Source organism: Pectinophora gossypiella, chromosome 13, assembly GCF_024362695.1.
Source record: "Pectinophora gossypiella chromosome 13, ilPecGoss1.1, whole genome shotgun sequence".
NCBI lineage: Eukaryota > Metazoa > Arthropoda > Insecta > Lepidoptera > Gelechiidae > Pectinophora > Pectinophora gossypiella.
The window spans coordinates 1251926-1269741 of record NC_065416.1 but is presented as its reverse complement, the minus strand read 5'-3'; the positions used below and the strand labels follow the sequence as shown (position 1 = coordinate 1269741).

General features: G+C 42.9%; 1 protein-coding gene across 1 annotated transcript in view; it reads left to right on the top strand.

Annotated features, from left to right (window-relative positions):
• LOC126371697 (unconventional myosin ID) overlaps nt 1-16871 on the top strand; it is a 77995-nt gene extending 61124 nt beyond the window's left edge. Inside the window, exons 3-18 of the mRNA XM_050017001.1 lie at nt 119-240; nt 1280-1499; nt 5217-5414; nt 5969-6087; nt 6331-6451; nt 6684-6834; nt 7339-7496; nt 7875-7996; nt 8592-8742; nt 9906-10052; nt 10799-11025; nt 12030-12179; nt 12946-13241; nt 13341-13534; nt 13978-14132; nt 14544-16871. Coding sequence (XP_049872958.1) covers nt 119-240; nt 1280-1499; nt 5217-5414; nt 5969-6087; nt 6331-6451; nt 6684-6834; nt 7339-7496; nt 7875-7996; nt 8592-8742; nt 9906-10052; nt 10799-11025; nt 12030-12179; nt 12946-13241; nt 13341-13534; nt 13978-14132; nt 14544-14730 — 2718 coding nt within the window. The 3' untranslated portion in view covers nt 14731-16871. The remainder of the gene's footprint in view (nt 1-118; nt 241-1279; nt 1500-5216; nt 5415-5968; nt 6088-6330; nt 6452-6683; nt 6835-7338; nt 7497-7874; nt 7997-8591; nt 8743-9905; nt 10053-10798; nt 11026-12029; nt 12180-12945; nt 13242-13340; nt 13535-13977; nt 14133-14543) is intronic.
• The last annotated feature ends 945 nt before the right edge of the window (nt 16872-17816 follow it).

Here is a 17816-nt window from a genome sequence, read left to right as displayed (position 1 = left end):
TACTTTTAGGCGGATGAGACGTTCGTTACGTACAAATTGACGATTCAAAATGTAACTATGTTACCTACTGAATAAAAATGTTTTTGACTAAGAAGTATTAAACCAAATGTTGTTCCAGGGCAGAGACACATGCGTGCTGATATCAGGAGAGTCGGGTTCCGGCAAGACGGAGGCGTCCAAGTTCATCATGAAGTACATCGCCGCCAACACCACGCAGGTCCACAGGGAATATATTGACAGGTCAGACCAACTTGAACATATCGTCGCCTTGTACAGTCAGCAATATCATGTACCCACTTTAGAACTCTGTCGCACTATCATATTTGACATTTAATGACACGGTTTTATTTGTCAAAAAAGTTAATATGACATGGTTTCAAAGTGTATACATATTAGTACTCGTGACTGTACGTCGTACAGTCATGAGCAATATAATGTATCCACTTTAGGACTGTCGCACTAACATATTTGACAATTAGTGAGACTTACAAATTCAATTTGTCAAAAAAGTTAATGTGACATGGTTTCAAAGTGTATACATATTGCTCGTGGCCGTACATTCGTACCAACTGATGTGATTTTATTTATCAAAACGTCGATTTCTTTCAATTAAAAATAATTTCAATTAATTTTCTTGATTTTTCTCGTTATAATTCAAACTCGTAAAGTGATTGGACCGAACTCGAAATTCTAGCACATCCCGTACACTTCATACAAAACACCTCGTTTTACACAGACACTACACATTGACGTTATCGTACACGCAAATCTGTGTGACGTCTGACGCCATACGATTGAAGACTAAAGTAAAACCGAGAGGAGGTGAGGTAAACCTAGCTCAGCCGCTGGTGGGGAGCGGCGCGTTGCCGTTCTATCTATTATTCCTTATTCTATGATTCTAGCGAAGCATACCAGAAATCAGAATCATTTATTCAACGTATTTACCATGGATAAACTTGTTGAAGGTCAATGTAACATTTTTGAATTTACGTCATTTCGCAAGGTGTTATGGCTGAGGAGAAGAAATGACAAGAAACTGCAACAGAAGAAATGTCAAAAATCCAATGAGTGTACATTACAAGTTATTTAACCCTTTCACGGATAGAGACCATCGGTCATTGATGGTTCATAATAGATAGTGTGACACCTTGGAATCGGAACGTCCGTAGACGTTCTGTCCTTGAAAGTGTTAATAACTAGATGAACACATTAAATACCAGACATTACCTTTTGTACCTTTTGTGAGATTGCATTGTAAAAATATCTTCTCAAATTCCAGGGTTAAAAACGTCCTCATCCAGTCAAACTCGATACTCGAGACCTTCGGGAACGCGAAGACGAACCGTAACGACAACTCTTCACGGTTCGGCAAATACATGGACATCCACTTCGACTACAAGGGAGACCCGGTGGGGGGGCACATCAGTAACTACCTGCTTGAGAAGAGTCGAGTGGTCTCTCTCCAGCCCGGCGAGAGGAACTTCCATAGCTTTTATCAGGTAAAAAAAGAATTCAGGCGATGCCTATAAAAAAGTTAAACCACAAGCAGATACATAGAAACTAGTGATGTTCCGAATATCCGTATCCGTATCCGCGGATATCCGAGATAAAAGAAAAATCCGTATCCGTATCCGTGTCCGTTACTTTTCACGCGGATCTTTTACGGATCTTTTTCAGGTGATTAAGTAGAATTATTAAATAAAAAACTATAAAATTCCATTCAGATTGTTTTAACCAAAACAAAAGTACTACCCGCACAATGCAAGTTAAAACGTTTCCTGCCTGACGTTGCGGCGAGCGAAGACGTCTACTATCGTTTCAAGGTCGCGGGCGCCGACACAAATCGAATAATATCGAATAAGAAAACTAAGATCCGTATCCGTATCCGCGGATCTTTACACTAAATATCCGTATTCAGATCCGTATCCGCGGATATACATTTTTAACGATCCGGCACATCACTAATAGAAACACAATCACAAAGCAATTCAAAAGGTCACGTAGATCGTATTCCAATGCCGCCAAATAGGGCAATGCCCCCAGGATGCCATTGGGATTACATCACAAAGAAAGAAGGATGGGCATATTTTGTTCCTACCTACTAGCTTTCCGTCCGCGTGGATATTACCACCTTTTCCCACCCACTGTTCATCCCCTTAAGAGATGATTTCCGGGATGAAAACTATCCTGTTCTCCTTAAACAGTTTGTACACAGAATTTCATCTAAATCGATTTAAGCGTGAAAGCTAGGTAAGAGCCAGATATAATATTAATATACAGGGTGTTAGTCTTCTTCTTCTTCTTCTTGTCGTTTTGATGGCATTCATCAGCTCCTCTCGCGTACAGGTATCAGGGCACGCGGGGCAAGATGTTAGATGAGCCATAGTCTATGGCATAACACCACACACGCAGCTCAGGTCAGATCCGTTGAGAAAACCCCACCTGGACAGGGTGTTAGTGGCACCGTACCGAATACTGAGCGGGATGGTCCAGTTCATGATTCTGAGACAATATCATGTGGCATTTTAGTGGAAAAATGGTTAATTGCGACGGAAAAAAGCTATTCTGGAAGACGGCGTGACCTAAAAATGTGTATATAATATGAGCAGTTCCTTTTTACTACCCTACTTATAAAGAAATCAGAAATATTACTGTCGAAAGTTATACGTTTAGCGATCACGTAAACGTTAGCAATGATGGCCCATATGTTATCATTATGGTGCACACGCGAAGCGGTTAACTTTAGGGCATATTTTTCATAATACCTACATGTCGATATTTTCAACTAACAGATTAATATATAGCCGTCATCGTCGGCTTTTCAAGCCACGTCGATGGCTTTGACATATACGTAGAGATAGAGTGAAATAAGAGAGACAAAACACGTAAAACCATTTTCTTTTTTTCTTCTTATCGGGTGGGTTGTGAGGTGGAATACTAAACCCTGGTGTCAGGGTTATGATTGAGCCGCCAAAGGCCCCTGACATGGCTCATGTAACGACTACGTACTTACATCAGTAAATAGTAACCGGGACCAACGGCCTAACGTGCCTTCCGAAGCACTCATCTTACTTTCGGACAATCAGGTGATCAGCCTGTAATGTCCTAACCAAACTAGGGATCACAAAGTGATTTTTGTGATATGTCCCCGCCGGGATTCGAACCCGGTACTTCCGGATCGTGAGTCCAACGCTCAACCACTGGACCATAGAGGTCGTTAAAGCGTAATACAACAGCATAGAATAATACGTTAGAACGGTAAATCTCCGTCCCGCACCAATTTGTATCGAGCGTGACCTCACCCTCCTTGATACCTATTACTTTAATATGTATTGGCCGTAAGCCTCTAAGAAATAAGTCGGAGAGCGTGTGGACTATGTCTCACTCGCACTTAAGCATCAAGTCTTAAATGACTGTAAGCCTCTAAGGAGTCAAAATTAAAACTACACCAATTGTCAATCTTATTTTTTGTTGAGACTGCAATTACTACTTCTGATTACTTGTGGCTCTATCCACCCCATTAGGGATTGCAGGCGTAAGTTTATGTGTGTATTTATGCAATATACTAATGTCATTTTAGCGTAAAGAACATCGTCATGTCTATAGGAAGAACAATACGTGACATCATAACCAAATACTACTTAATGATTGTTGTTTAACATGTTATATGTATATATACGTCTAACATAGCTAAAGTTTATAAACATTACATGATGGGCTGGTCTAGCATTGTTTCAGCGATTGTGTAGGCATAGTACTGTTGTTTTGATACAATCACTAACTTCTGTTATGATATACCTGATAGTAAGTGTATTCGTGACGCAAGAGTTTAGCAAAGTTTGTGTTCAAGCTATATGTAATCAAATCATCATCATCAGCCGTAAGACGCCCACTGCTGGGCATAGGCCTCCCCCAAGGATCTCCACGACGATCGGTCCTGCGCTGCCCGCATCCAGCGGCTTCCCGCGACCTTCACCAGATCGTCGGTCCACCTTGTAGCGGGCCTACCCACTGAGCGTCGTCCGACACGTGGTCGCCATTCCAGAACCTTTCCGCCCCATCGGCCATCGGTTCTCCTCGCTATGTGTCCTGCCCACTGCCACTTCAGCTTTGCAATTCTTCGAGCTATGTCGGTGACTTTAGTTCTCCTGCGGATCTCCTCATTTCTGATTCGATCGAGCAGGGAAATACCGAGCATAGCTCTCTCCATTGCCCGCTGAGCGACACCGAGCCTCCTCACGAGACCCATAGTAAGCGGCCACGTCTCACTGCCGTAGGTCATCACTGGCAACACGCACTGGTCAAAGACTTTCGTCTTGAGACACTGAGGTATTTTGGACGAGAAGATATTCCGCAGCTTCCCGAACGCTGCCCATCCGAGTTGGATCCGACGAGAGATCTCTTTCTCGAAGTTGGACTTACCTAACTGGATTATTTGTCCTAGGTAAATGTACTGGTCTACAACTTCGAGTGTAACGTTCCCAACCTGAACTGGAGTGGGTGCGACATGGTCGTTGTAATCAAATAATAAAGAATAATGCTGCGTGGAGAATGGTAAATCTCTGCCCCGCACTAATTCGTATCGGAAACCGAGCTAGATTTACCTCACCCCCTCTGGGTTGGGTCGTACATTACCAGCTGACAAAGAAGGCAAAAATATCTATTCAATGAGTATTATCATTATGGCTGCCCATTTGATAAGATAAGATAAGATAAGATATTTATTGCATTCCTGATGTTTTACAAAGGTCTTAAAAATAAAAGAAAGTACAAACAGGAACCCTGTAAGGGCACTACAACAGCTTAAAATTTAAAGAAAAAATAGTAAAGATTATGTTAAAAAATAAAATAAGAATAAAAGATAGCTACATTTACAATTATCAGTATTTCATAGATTCGTTAAAAAACTCATGCAGCAAGTAGTTAAAGCCATATCGTCGTTGCCAATTTCCTTTTTTGTCAGGATCGAATAGTATTTTGCTCCTAAAACATTCAGTACAAACTCTTATGTACGTAAATATCAATTATCTTATAATATTTTTTTAACACAAAGTCATGCAAAAGTTTTCAGGCGTAAGTTTTTTTTTAATTTCTGTAAAATTGACCCGATTCCACATAATGGATTTTAAATTGGCAACGATGATATGCGACAAGTGTAAATACACTCTATAGTTTACGTTAAGTATTTGTGTATTAATCAAGCTCATATTCCTCAGCTTCTCAGCTCAAACAACGCAGTAGCGAAGAAGTTCGGTCTATCATCAAGTGCTACATACCAAGTGCTAGGCAGCGAGCGAGTCACGGCGCAGGACTCGAAGCTGCACTCCGTCACCAACAGTGCGTTCAGTGCTCTTGCCTTCCAGCCGTCTGTGGTCGACGACATCTGGAGCATAGTTGCTGGGGTCATATTACTCGTAAGTTCTATTATGTTCCGTCACTATACTTAGGCTGGTCGGTCATCGAGTGTACCAAGTGCTAGGTAGCGAGAGAGGCACGGTGCAGGACTCGATGCAGCACTCTCGGGTTCCAGCCAAGAGTCGTCGACGATATCTGGAACATAGTTGATGGGGTTCTGGTCAGTTGCTTGGAAATGTGAAGAAAAAATATCTGGTTGTAATAGCTCTAGGCAAGAATATTGTGGATCGCTAACCATAAGATGATGGACCAGAACTGAGTGATAGATGAATCGTGTCAATCCACGAGACAAGAAGCTTGTTCTACATAGCCTTTCTAGGAAAGTAAAAGAGACAACCGAATGATAGGTAGATGACGTTACTTCACTCAAAATCCAAGTTGTGTATTGTTCCTCTGATACTTTATTAGAAACTCTACTTTCGAAGACTGAACTTTGTGGTTGCACTTTCATTATACATTGTCTCTATAAGAACGTTCACTTCACTACGTTCTCCATTTTCCAGTCAGAAACCTCCACCTCTACAACACACTAACCAACATATTTCCTCAACAGGGCGAGCTAACTTTCACAGAGACGCCAGAAGGGGAGCTCTCAGTGGGCGGACCTCTCAAACAATGTGTGTCAGCCCTTGGAGTCACCGAGCAGGCGCTGAAAACTTGTATGGCGGGCAGGTATGTTGTGTTCTGCTGCTTTCAAGTTAATAAAAATGTTGTATTGATGAGGAGTTTCATTCACTGCTGGAGGGTAGGTTTCCACCACCACAACGAAGAAAAGAGACGTTTGACGTGATGTGGAGCAATCACGGCCTGCGAGAGACCGAGAGAGACGCCGCTTTCTCCCGCGCAGTGATTGGTTGTTCGTTTCCTGCACATCTCCGCTCCGCTCTGCTTATGTATGTATCATTTAATTGACAGAGTGCTGGCGGCGGGCGGCGATCTGGTCAGCAAGCAACACTCGCTCACAGACGCCAACTACACGCGACTAGCGCTTGCTAAGGCTGCCTACGACCGGCTCTTCACCTGGATTGTGCAGCAGGTAAAGGAATGTTTGTCATCTTCGTGGAGAAAGGATTCGCTGATCTGCGCGATACGTTTTCGCAGATAATCTTGAATGAAAAGTAGATATAGGTACGCTGGATGGAGTACGTAATCCGATGAATTATACTAGAGGGTCTAGCAAGTACTGCTAAACCAGAAGTTCTTTGTCGAAACCAATGGCAAACCTCAATCTTCATAAACGTATACCGTAACCAAACCCAACATTCCAGATCAACAAAGCAATCGAAGTCCCCCACGGCACGTACAAGAGCACGCTGATCGGCGTGCTGGACATCTACGGCTTCGAGATCTTCGAGACCAACAGCTTCGAGCAGTTCTGCATCAACTACTGCAATGAGAAGCTGCAGCAGCTGTTTATTGGTGAGACATATGATAAAAGCTTTTCTGGAGTAATGAAACATAGAGGGCCTTCAGTTCCTCATCATCATGGACATTCCGTAAAAGCCGTTGTCCGCCTGGTAACTCGTCGCCGCGTGTTTGGTTGATAACATCCACGAATCCGCCTTGGGACTTCATTGCTAGGTGTTGCTTGCATGTTGACTTTTGACGAATCTTATTGTCCATACCGACTACCGTCAAGGATTACGAGCAGGAGGTATGTATATTTGTCTAAGCATGACATATAACATACCATTACGTCTGTATCTTCCTCCCGCTACCTTTTTGCCACCTATGTTTAAGTCTCAGGTAATAGGAGGCGAGCCTGTTGCCATTAACCGGGCACAAATCATGGAAACGTGATATCAATGTCTAACCATGGACCAAGTTGTATTTAAACACAAAGACCAGAAATTTCTATATAACTTTACTGTCACTTGCAACTGCATAAAAATTGTGCCTGATTCAAACGGTGCATCTTTTCAGAGCTGGTACTAAAACAAGAGCAAGAAGAGTACGCCCGGGAAGGCATTCAGTGGACGCCGATCCAGTACTTCAACAACCGAGTGATCTGTGAGCTCGTGGACGCGCCGCACCACGGCATCATCGCCATCATGGACGAGGCGTGTCTCAATCCCACCAAGGTATCGATACCCCACCACACTTCACCAATTCGGTTGGTGAATGTGTTTGGCCAATCTCTTTGCGAAAGTTTTCAAGATTTAGTTTAAAGACTATTGGCTATAGTCGGGTCGGTAGCCGGGATCGAAGATCCGTGCCCTCCAATGGGCAGAGGAGATCATAAAAACGGCTTTTATTAAAACCATTGATTGGCTTCCATATAAAATATAGCATATCTCTCCCCTTATTGAACAACATATTTCCATCCTTCTCGGTCTTTCGCAGCCTCAATAGTTTCGTCCCAAGACATGCAGAGACCATGGAGTTATGTATTCGGGGATACTGTAGCTTTCTCTCATACTGTCAGTGACCACGTGATAATATCAGTGAATGTATTGCAGATATCAGACAAGCAGCTGCTAGAAGCAATGGACAAGCGTCTCAGCGGACACAAGCACTACACCTCGCGGCAGCTCGCGCCCACAGACAAGAAGCTCAAGCACAGTGTCGACTTCAGAATCACGTGAGATATACAATTATATTTTACATTCTCTAGTAGCGAATCGAATGGCGTGAAAGATTTGACCTTTGTTACACAAGAATGGTGAATGCTACACCGAAAAGAGCGTGGATCTTTAATTTATGATGATGGAGTAGTGAATCCGTGATAGCCGTGGTCGGAGACATAGGTGGATCCCGGAGGGGACGACGTCGACTGGTAGTCATGAACAGGTTGGGTCATGGGTGGACACTGCAATTTTATCAAATTCTCTATGAAGATAGGTTGTCTGCGACCTGGTTACCCAATAAAAGCTGGATCCGCTCCTGTTTGGAAAACGCGTGATTTAAATACTCAGTTCAGGCTCGGGGTCTAAACCACTGAATTCGACTTTATGAGATTGAATTCATGTTTGGATCATATATCATTAATATCACGTGATCTCCAGGATTTGTGCCCGGTTAATAGCAATAGGCTCACCCCTTAGTACATGGGGCTTAAACATAGATGGCGAAGAGTGGGTGTATATACTATACACATCTGCCTACCCTATGTTATGTTGTAGTAGCGTTCCAGAACGGGGTACTCGTAGTCATGAATGTTCCCTTAAACACTGCAGGCACTACGCGGGCGACGTGACGTACGCGATCACAGGCTTCATGGACAAGAATAAGGACTCGCTGTGGCAGGACCTCAAGCGGCTGCTGCACTCGTCCACCAATCGGTCGCTGACTGAGATGTGGCCGGAGGGCGCAACCAATATACAGACTGTGAGTTCACATCTTCTAATCCTATTATCCCCTGCTGGAATATAGGGCTTTCCAGATTTCCACTCCTCTTCTCATCAGAGTCTTTTTGTAGTTATTTATCTTTATTTTGGTGCAACAAAGTGTATTTGTATTGTATTGTCCTCGCGATCTTTTGCAGCCTCCAAAGCTTGCTCCCATAGCATGCCGATAGTTTTTAATTCTCGGTCAACCGAGCAACGCCAGGTCCCTTTGGGCCGCCCCATTTTGCGTTTTCCACGCGCATACATGACCAATCCGTCCGTCAAACAGAACATAGTGAGTGTACATACTCTAACATAAACAGCCTATATACATGCCATTGCTTGGCATGGACCTCTTTCCAATCAAATGGAGGGCGTTGGCAACACCAACACGCGCGCATGTGCGCAAGAGGAAATGAAAAAAGACAACAGGATCGCCGCGTCCGCGCAGCCGCCACACGCGCACGTATTGTCCGTTGAACGTTGTATATACCGTATTTTTGAGTTAAACACAAATACAAGCTAATCGCTTTAAGCGATAAGGCCGCCATTTGCCATGTACTTAGTTAAGAGTCTTTTTGGAATTATTTATTTTTATATTGGTGCAATAAAGTGTATTTGTATTGTATTGTATACAAGGTGGGCTTGTCTCTGAAAGAGATCTCTTCCAGCCAACCCCTTAAAGTGTGAAAGGACAATGAAATGAAATGAAATGAAATTTATTAAAATTGAAATTTATTTATTTATTTATTTTTTTCAATAAATGTGGGAAGGCACAAAGTGTATTAATAAAAGAAACATACAGGGTGTAAGTGACATCGTAACAAATACTGAAAGGGGACGATTCAGCTCATTGTTCTAATTTAATATCAAGTGGAATTTTCCATCGCAAAAGTATAGAATTGAAAATAATTAAAAAAAAAAAAATGGTACATTAATTTTGCGAAGGAAAATTCCACTTGATTTATATTAACTCAGAATCATGGTTACGATGTCACTAACACCCTGCATACACACATACCAATATCATTACAATTCTTGCAGACCTTCAAAATAATAAAAAAAAACTTCAACACTCTTCTTCCTGCAAATTTTCATCTTAGGTAAGCGGACCCTGTGAAAATCGGGATAATGCTAGGGAGATGATGATTACAATTCTTGCAGACGTCCAAACGTCCCCCGTCGGCGGCGACCCTGTTCCGCAACTCGATGGCTTCTCTGGTGACGGGGCTGCAGAGCAAGGAGCCCTTCTACGTGCGCTGCGTCAAGCCCAACCCGCTTCAGGCCCCCAGCACGTGGGATGATCAGCTGGTGAGTTGGATCAGTAAGGAACCTGTGGAAGGGGGATAAACGTGTAACTCCAGTGAAATAACCTGATATTGGCCCCGATTCCTGCAGATACCTCCTAATTTTACTTTAAGTTATACCTGTCATTTTCTTATCCGCCGAAAAGGAAAGGGACGGATGATTGACAGCTCTTAATTTTAGGAAGAATGAGTAAATGATTGAATAACCCGGGCGAAACAAAAAGGTGTCTCGCTGGTATGCAGACCGTTTGACGTGTGCTGTCAACATAATTCTGGCAGGTTATTGGCCTTTGTAAAATTTTTAGACGGTTGTTTTAGATTTGTGCTTAAAATTGACGTATATTCCATAAATTTTATGCTTGTCGATTACCCGTCCTTTTCGGCGGATGCGGCGGTGTTTGAGATGGCTCAAACTGATGTAACCCGAATGGCCACTGCGACCTAGCTAGACCTATTGTGACCACTTTGGGGCGGTGTTAAAGCGTCCTTCTGTTTTTTAAACTTCTATTTTATTGTGCTCGAATCTGTGATGTGAAACTCATATTATGTAACTTACCAACTTGTACAACATCGTAGTATACAAATAAAGTATGGAATATTGAGGAGAGTCGTGTAAGTGGGTTCTTTATTTACATTAGCCAGTTGTGAGGTTATGTGTTTAAAAACAGCTGGCGAAGAGTGGGCGTGTATTCACACCCCTGCCTATCTCTTCGGGGATACAGTGATATTATGTAATATTTGTTCCCCCAGGTCCGCCACCAAGTCGCCTACCTAGGCCTAGTAGAGAATGTCCGCGTGCGTCGCGCCGGGTTCGCGTCCCGGCAGCGCTACGACCGGTTCCTCAAGCGGTATAAGATGCTCTCACAGTACACGTGGCCCAACTTCCGCGGCACCAACGACAAGGACGCCGTCATGGTGCTGCTGCAGGACTTGAGGGTCACCGATGTGCAGTTTGGACACACTAAGCTGTTCGTTAGGTAGGTTTTATCCACTGGCATCCCATAAAGAAATAGAATCATATTTGCTTAGGAGTTTTCTATAAAAGCGTCTGAACTGTGATGTAAATCCGTATCTCTCTCTCTATTTAAGAGCTGCGCTCTTGTCGGTGAAGTAATCGCCATTCCTCTCTTCTTCCCGCCAAAACCTTCCCGATACGACACGACCTGCACCTTCTCTTTTTTTTCTTTAATAATTCTTTATTGCGTTGAAACAATATAGTAGGAGTACAATAATAAAATACAGCATGTTTACAGTTATAGTAGGTACAATAGGCATAATACAACCGTTGGACGCGCGACCGCGGCCCACCTCCGCACTAGAATATAACCTGTATTGAAGTTATATAGATAGTATAAGTTTGTTCCCTCAAATTAACATGTTATGGTTGTCAAAATAAACTGCAATATCGGTTGTACAGTGTCGTTACACGCCGTCGCTTGTGCCAAGAAGCGCCAGGGATACTTTTTTACAGAGTTTGATTGTCTATTAAGCTCCCTGTCCCTTCCTCCCATGTCTATTGACAATTGAAGCGACATCTTTCTAGACAAAAGCGAACATATTACCCCACTTAACCACACTTTTCATCACGTTTCCAGAATTTCTATAAGAATAAAAATTAAATGAATGTATTGCCAGTTTTTGATTATTTTTGTTGGGATATTTATGAGCGGGAATTCTTCTGAAATAACTTTTGGCGGCGAGGGTGTGCTGTCGCCAAAGGATGTTTTCGGGGTACCGAACTGAGCATAGTACCCCGCTAGTCACGAGTTGGTAGTGTGACTAGGGATCGACGATCCATCAGTGTTGTGTTGGAAGTTGTATATATGCGTCTTGCTGTGTAAACTTCGATATCGCGTTTCACGACTGCTTGAAGACTGCAATATTGAATGGTGGCGCCATCTGTTGCATGTGGGCGGAACTACGTGGCCAACTAGTTGGGTTCGCCACAAACTATTACAATTAAATCCCCTGTGTTCTCCAGGAGCGCCAAGACCCTGCACAGCCTGGAAGCGGCTCGCGCCGAGCTGATCCCGTCCATCGTGGTGCTGCTTCAGAAGCAGTGGCGCGGGGCCCTCGCACGCCAGCGGTACCGCAAGATGAAGGCCGCTCTCACCATATACAACGCTTGGAAGTAAGTATACTATTTGTTGTTGTACTAGGTCGTACAAGAAAGAATACTACGTATGGAACGGTAACACTCCGCCCAGCACCAATTGTTATCGGGCGCTGACTTCACCCCCTCTGGGTCTGAGTCTTGAAGAATGAAAGTTTTGTATGTAGTGTCTGGGGTGACTAAACTAGGTCTATGGTGCTATTCTTCCATGCAAGAGTGCGATGAAAAACCAAATCTTTTCTTTTCAGTTCAGCTATATGATGAACTTTGTAGTGACAAAACCAGCTTGTCACCCATAATAATGAAAAGAAAAATGTTAATGTTAGAAAAGACACAATCCCTGTGAAGATAAGCAGCTGAACGTGTTCTACGTTTTTCATTCGCTCCCAGTCCAGCATGGCCTCCACGGCACGGCCTCCGTGGTCCAGTGCGTTGCATGAGCGTTGGGCTCACGATCGAGAGGTCCCGGGTTCAATTCCCGGTAGGAACATATCACTAAAATCACTTTGTGATCCCTAGTTTGGTTAGGATATTACAGGCTGATCACCTGATTGTCCAAAAGTAAGATGATCCGTGCTTCGGAAGGCACGTTAAGCTGTTGGTCCAGGTTATTTCTTACTGATGTAAGTAAGTAGTCGTTGAGCCGTGTCAGGGGCCTTTGGCGGCTCAATAATAACCTTGACACCAGGGTTGATGAGGTTTGTAATCCACCTCAAGACACACGATAGAAGAAGTCCAGCATAGAAGTTCCGACCACATGTTTAACCGTGCGAGTTGTCCGCAGACGCTACCGCTGCCGGCGCTACATCGCGGAGGTGCAGGCGGAGCTGCAGCGCCACGGCGGCGAGGTGGCGCGCTGGCCGGCGCCGCCGCGCCGCGTGCCGGCCGCGCTGCTGCGCGCCGCCTACCGCCGCTGGCGCGCGCACCTCACGCTGCGGCCCATCCCGCGCGACCAGTGGCCGCAGCTCAAGATGAAGATCTGCGCCGCCAGTGCGCTCAAGGGCCGCCGCAACGAGTGGGGCGCGGGCCGCCAGTGGCTGGGGGACTACTTGGCCGATGACAAGTATAATTCCAAATCGGGTCAGTACTTTTAAAAGCCGTAAGGGGCGACTGAAACGGCGTTCCGATTATATAGGATATTTATGTTATGCTCTAAATATGTCCCTGTTATTGTTCCAGCGCTCTACAAGGCGACGATCTCCTCCCTCCAGAAGTCCCAGCAGCTGGGCCGGCCGCTGTTCTCGTGCCGCGTGCACAAGTTCAACAGATACAACAAGATGGCTGAGCGCTGCCTGCTGGTGACCGACTCAGCGGTGTACAAACTGGACGCCAACACGTTCAAACCCCTGAAGAAACCTACGTCTATTACTGAGGTGAGTTCGAGTGAAGTTAGTTAATATACATGGACCTCGTATAGATAATCAATCTCTATATAAATGTGTCAACGGCGTATCTTGTCACAAGCGACGGCGTGTCACGACACTCAACAACCAATATTGCACTCTATTTGAACAGCCATAACATACACGTGTCTCAAATTTGACTCCTAGTCTCAAATTTTGTATATCCTTTTAGGACGTAGGTGCTCACTAAGGGATCTTGCGACTCCAAAGCGATATACAGGTAAATAGTGGTGGCAAAGTTTCTATGAAACTTCTACGGGTTTTATCCGATCATAGGTTTGACGCGAATAAAGTCGCGGGTAACAGCTGGTCTATTTGTATGTATATCTCCGCTCGAAGATCCACACGGACCATACGAACTAATATAAATCTAGCCTCAAGCGAGAACTAAACCTATCCAATGTATTCCGTAGGTGGGAGCAGTCCGCATAATGAGCACGAGTGTACAGCTGGTGGTGATCAGCATACCGTCGGCCAAGAACGACCTCGTGGTGGGGCTGGTGAGTCCCAGCGCTGGGGCCGACCTGGTGGGGGAGCTGCTAGGAGTACTGGCCAACCGGTACCATATGTGAGTAGTATCTACTTTTCTACGGATGGTAAAGGTCAATGACAGACCTAGTCCTGGTCAATCCCTGGTCATACCGACAGGGATTGCGAACACGAGCTCGATGGATGTCTGTTTGACTACTCCAATTGCGATATATTCGTGAGCTTTTGGCGCTGAGGTTCTGCTGCCGCCAAAGGTTGTTTCGGAGTACCCCGAGCATAGTACCCTGGTAGTCACGAATTGGAGTGCGACTAGGGATCGACGATCTAATACTGTTATGTTGAATGTTGTATATGTACGTCCCGCTGTGAAAACTTCGCTAGCGCGTTTCAGGACCGATAAGCGCCATCTATATTGTATGGGCGGAACTATTGGGTCCTCTACAAGCTTTTGTATGTAAGTTATGTTAATGACCGACCATTGTCCTCGCAGGTTAACCGGCTCGGAACTGACAGTGGAGGTGGAGAGTGGTGCCACCACTCGCTGCACTCTCGGCGGCAAGACTCGAGCCTTACAGCTGCCCTCCCCCACTCCAACCCCGACAGCTAATGGCGCGGTGCCGCCCTTCACGCATGCGCACAACGTAATTACGTATCATCCCGCGTCCGCGCGCGCGTAGCTCTGAAGTCTACTTTCTTTGATTCGCATTAGATGTATAGAAAAAGGATGGTAGAAACAAAAGAAGAAAGTGTAAAATAAAGTAAAATGTTTGTACATTTACCGAGTAAATGCTAGCCACTCTAGCTTCCTAGAGTAGTAAAGAATTGAAAAGTAATGGCAATCGCTTCTCTAAACATATGGTACCTGTCAATAACTGACTTCAGGCAATGACGTACTAAAAGTCTGTTAAGTACCATAATGCAACGCGTAACCCGGACAGAATGAAAACCTTAGTCATTTTCTTTGCTTTTCTTCCAACGGTATAGGTTCCGTCGTTTATCCGCTTGGAGCGCTACCGTCCGCGGCGTAGGAAAATATTGTTGTCTTGTTAAAAGCCTAGATGGCGTTGACAACTATGAGCGTTGTGAGACTGCAACGCCATCTAGCTTATTTTTGTAAAATTATTAAGAGAAACATCTTAAACTTTTTCGGATTACCTCTCTTTCACATTTGTCATCTTACCAGCCGTGCGCATAGTAACGTTTTAATACAACTAGAGATGTGTAGTATATTAAAAAATTACAAAATAACGGGTTACGCGCTGCTATGGCGATTGACAGTCCTCTAGTCTCTATAAAGTACCTATTATAGTTCGTCTATGCGTCTACGCATGGGTTAGGTAATCGGATCGTAATGGTGCTGACTCCCATATACACCATCTAACTTTATATTAACTTATGTCTGTCATTTTTTTATTCGCCGAAAAGGAAAGGGACGGGTAATCGATAGGCATAAAACTTCACATGTCTAAAAAACCCAATTTTTTAACCTACAGAATTAATTTGACAGCACACGTCAAACGGGTTTCATATCAGTGAGGGTTATTCATTCATTTTAAAATTAACAGTTGTCAATCATCCGTCACTTTCCTTTTCGGCGGTTAAGAAAATGACGGGTATAACTTAAAATTAGGAGGTGCCTGCAGGAATCGGGGCCACTATCAGGATAAATAGGCTGATTATGGTGGAATGGATTTATATCAAGAGGCCTTAGATCATGTACGTAATTACAGTGTCTTACAGAATTTAAAATAAGAATCGACTGAAAGTTGGCATTTCACGTTTTTCTAATCGATTTTATTCCAAACGCCTGGAAGAGGACTTAAAAAGTTTCATTGAATACTGAATAAAGTATTTAATATCTTAATTAGTAACGGGTAATGAAATGGCCCTAGTAATTTACGCTTTGGTAAATATGTATAATAATTATTGTATAATTATATATTTAATTATTTTTGAAATGGAATTTTATACTTCTGTAAAGGGCTTTATAGAAATTGAATTTACCTTTTTTGTATTTCTGTCCCGACATTGTTGTAATAATAAAGTTGTAACTAATAATAATGTTAAGTACCTTATTGTTAACTCACAGAAGTGATAACGCTAGTACGTAAACAAATTAGTTTATTTTATGTTATTTTATTTTTAAAATAAGAGGCTGAATGTCACTTGTCTGTGCCGACCCGGGCAACGCACAATAAATATATTAATGTCATTTTTGATACGGTGACATCGGGTGAGTTTTTTTGGCGGGAATGGGACGGTTGCTTTCTTCATTGAATAATCTAAATAATTGTTGAAGTGGTGTTTTGTGGGTAATGATCGCATTAAGTTAGTCCGAAATCGTTTGCGATAGTGCTATTATATCGGAATATTCATGAAATAAAGTGTACCTATCTGTTTTCGCTTCGTGCCATGAAGCCGCTTCAAAACACGAAAGCTTATGCAGACTTTTCTGTTAATTCATTTGAGGTCTGGAGTAGGAGTCTGCTGCGAGGGTGGGGGCTTAGGTTTCAACATTAATCGTGATCACCTTTCATCATTTCATTAATCATCAAGAAAAAAAAATACTTAAGACTTGGCTGTATGGGCGTAGTTCTCTTTGCCTTGCCCTTCGGGGAAAAGGAAAAACAAAATGATACCGGGTGAGAGTTCTCAGCGCTCCTCATTAGTCTGGCCAAGTAGTTAATGCGTTCTGCGGCAAATCACGCCTATTTCTCATCGGGGTAAGCAGAGGCTATGGAATTCCATTTGCTTCGATCCTGACACACTTTTCTTGCTTCCTCCACGCGTAGTAATGTTTGTATTAAATAACCAAATAAATACACATGTTTTTTTCCGCTCCGACAATAAAATATATTATCGGGTCAGCGCAAGCAAGTGGTTCAAGTCTGAGGAAGTTGAGTGAGCTAATTAGAATTATTTTATTAATAATTATTTTTTGATGTTTTTTTTTTATTGGAAGTGGCTTGGACTTAATGGAATTCAGTCAAACGTGGAATTTAGTCTTCACGTTCGTTGGTCAAAACATCACATAATATTTTTTTAACTTGTAAATAAATACAACAATGATATTTTAATTTATTATTTTTGTCCGAAAGGTCTTTCAGAATTTTATTTTTTTAATTCAATGTACTTTTTATTTAAATAAAAATGTGTACTGTGAAAGACTTTAAAATTAATGGTATTCAATGAAGGACTTTCCAAGCTACGTTCCTCAAAAACAAAAATGTCGCTGTAAATAATTTCATGAATAACTTTTTTATATTTTTTTGGGTTTAAATGACGACCCTTTTTGTTACACCCAGGCACAATTACATCTTCCACCCATTATTATTCTGATCAAAATACAGAAAAGCAATATAGGTAGCAATATAATTCTTTACGTAATATGATCCAAATATCAAGTAGCTATTATTTTTATATATGCTTGCCATTACATTGTATTTATGAATATAACCGAGTAAAAAAAATAGGTTAAAATCACGTCAAATCTCGACCACGCCATCTATAGTATTTTTGGGGAACGTGGCCTGGAAAAATACCTCATTACTGTCAATAAAATTATGTGATTATAATAATGTGTATAATATTAACGTACAAATGTGTTACAGTGATTTCCAATAGTAATTTATTGTTAGGTCAGTATTAGGTATTATTTTGTTGAAATGCTAAACAACGAAATAACATGGCTACGGAAAGCACGGTGCAGCCGGCGGGTGTGTTTGATTATAAAGTGTGTCAGTCCTAGTCAAATATACAACAA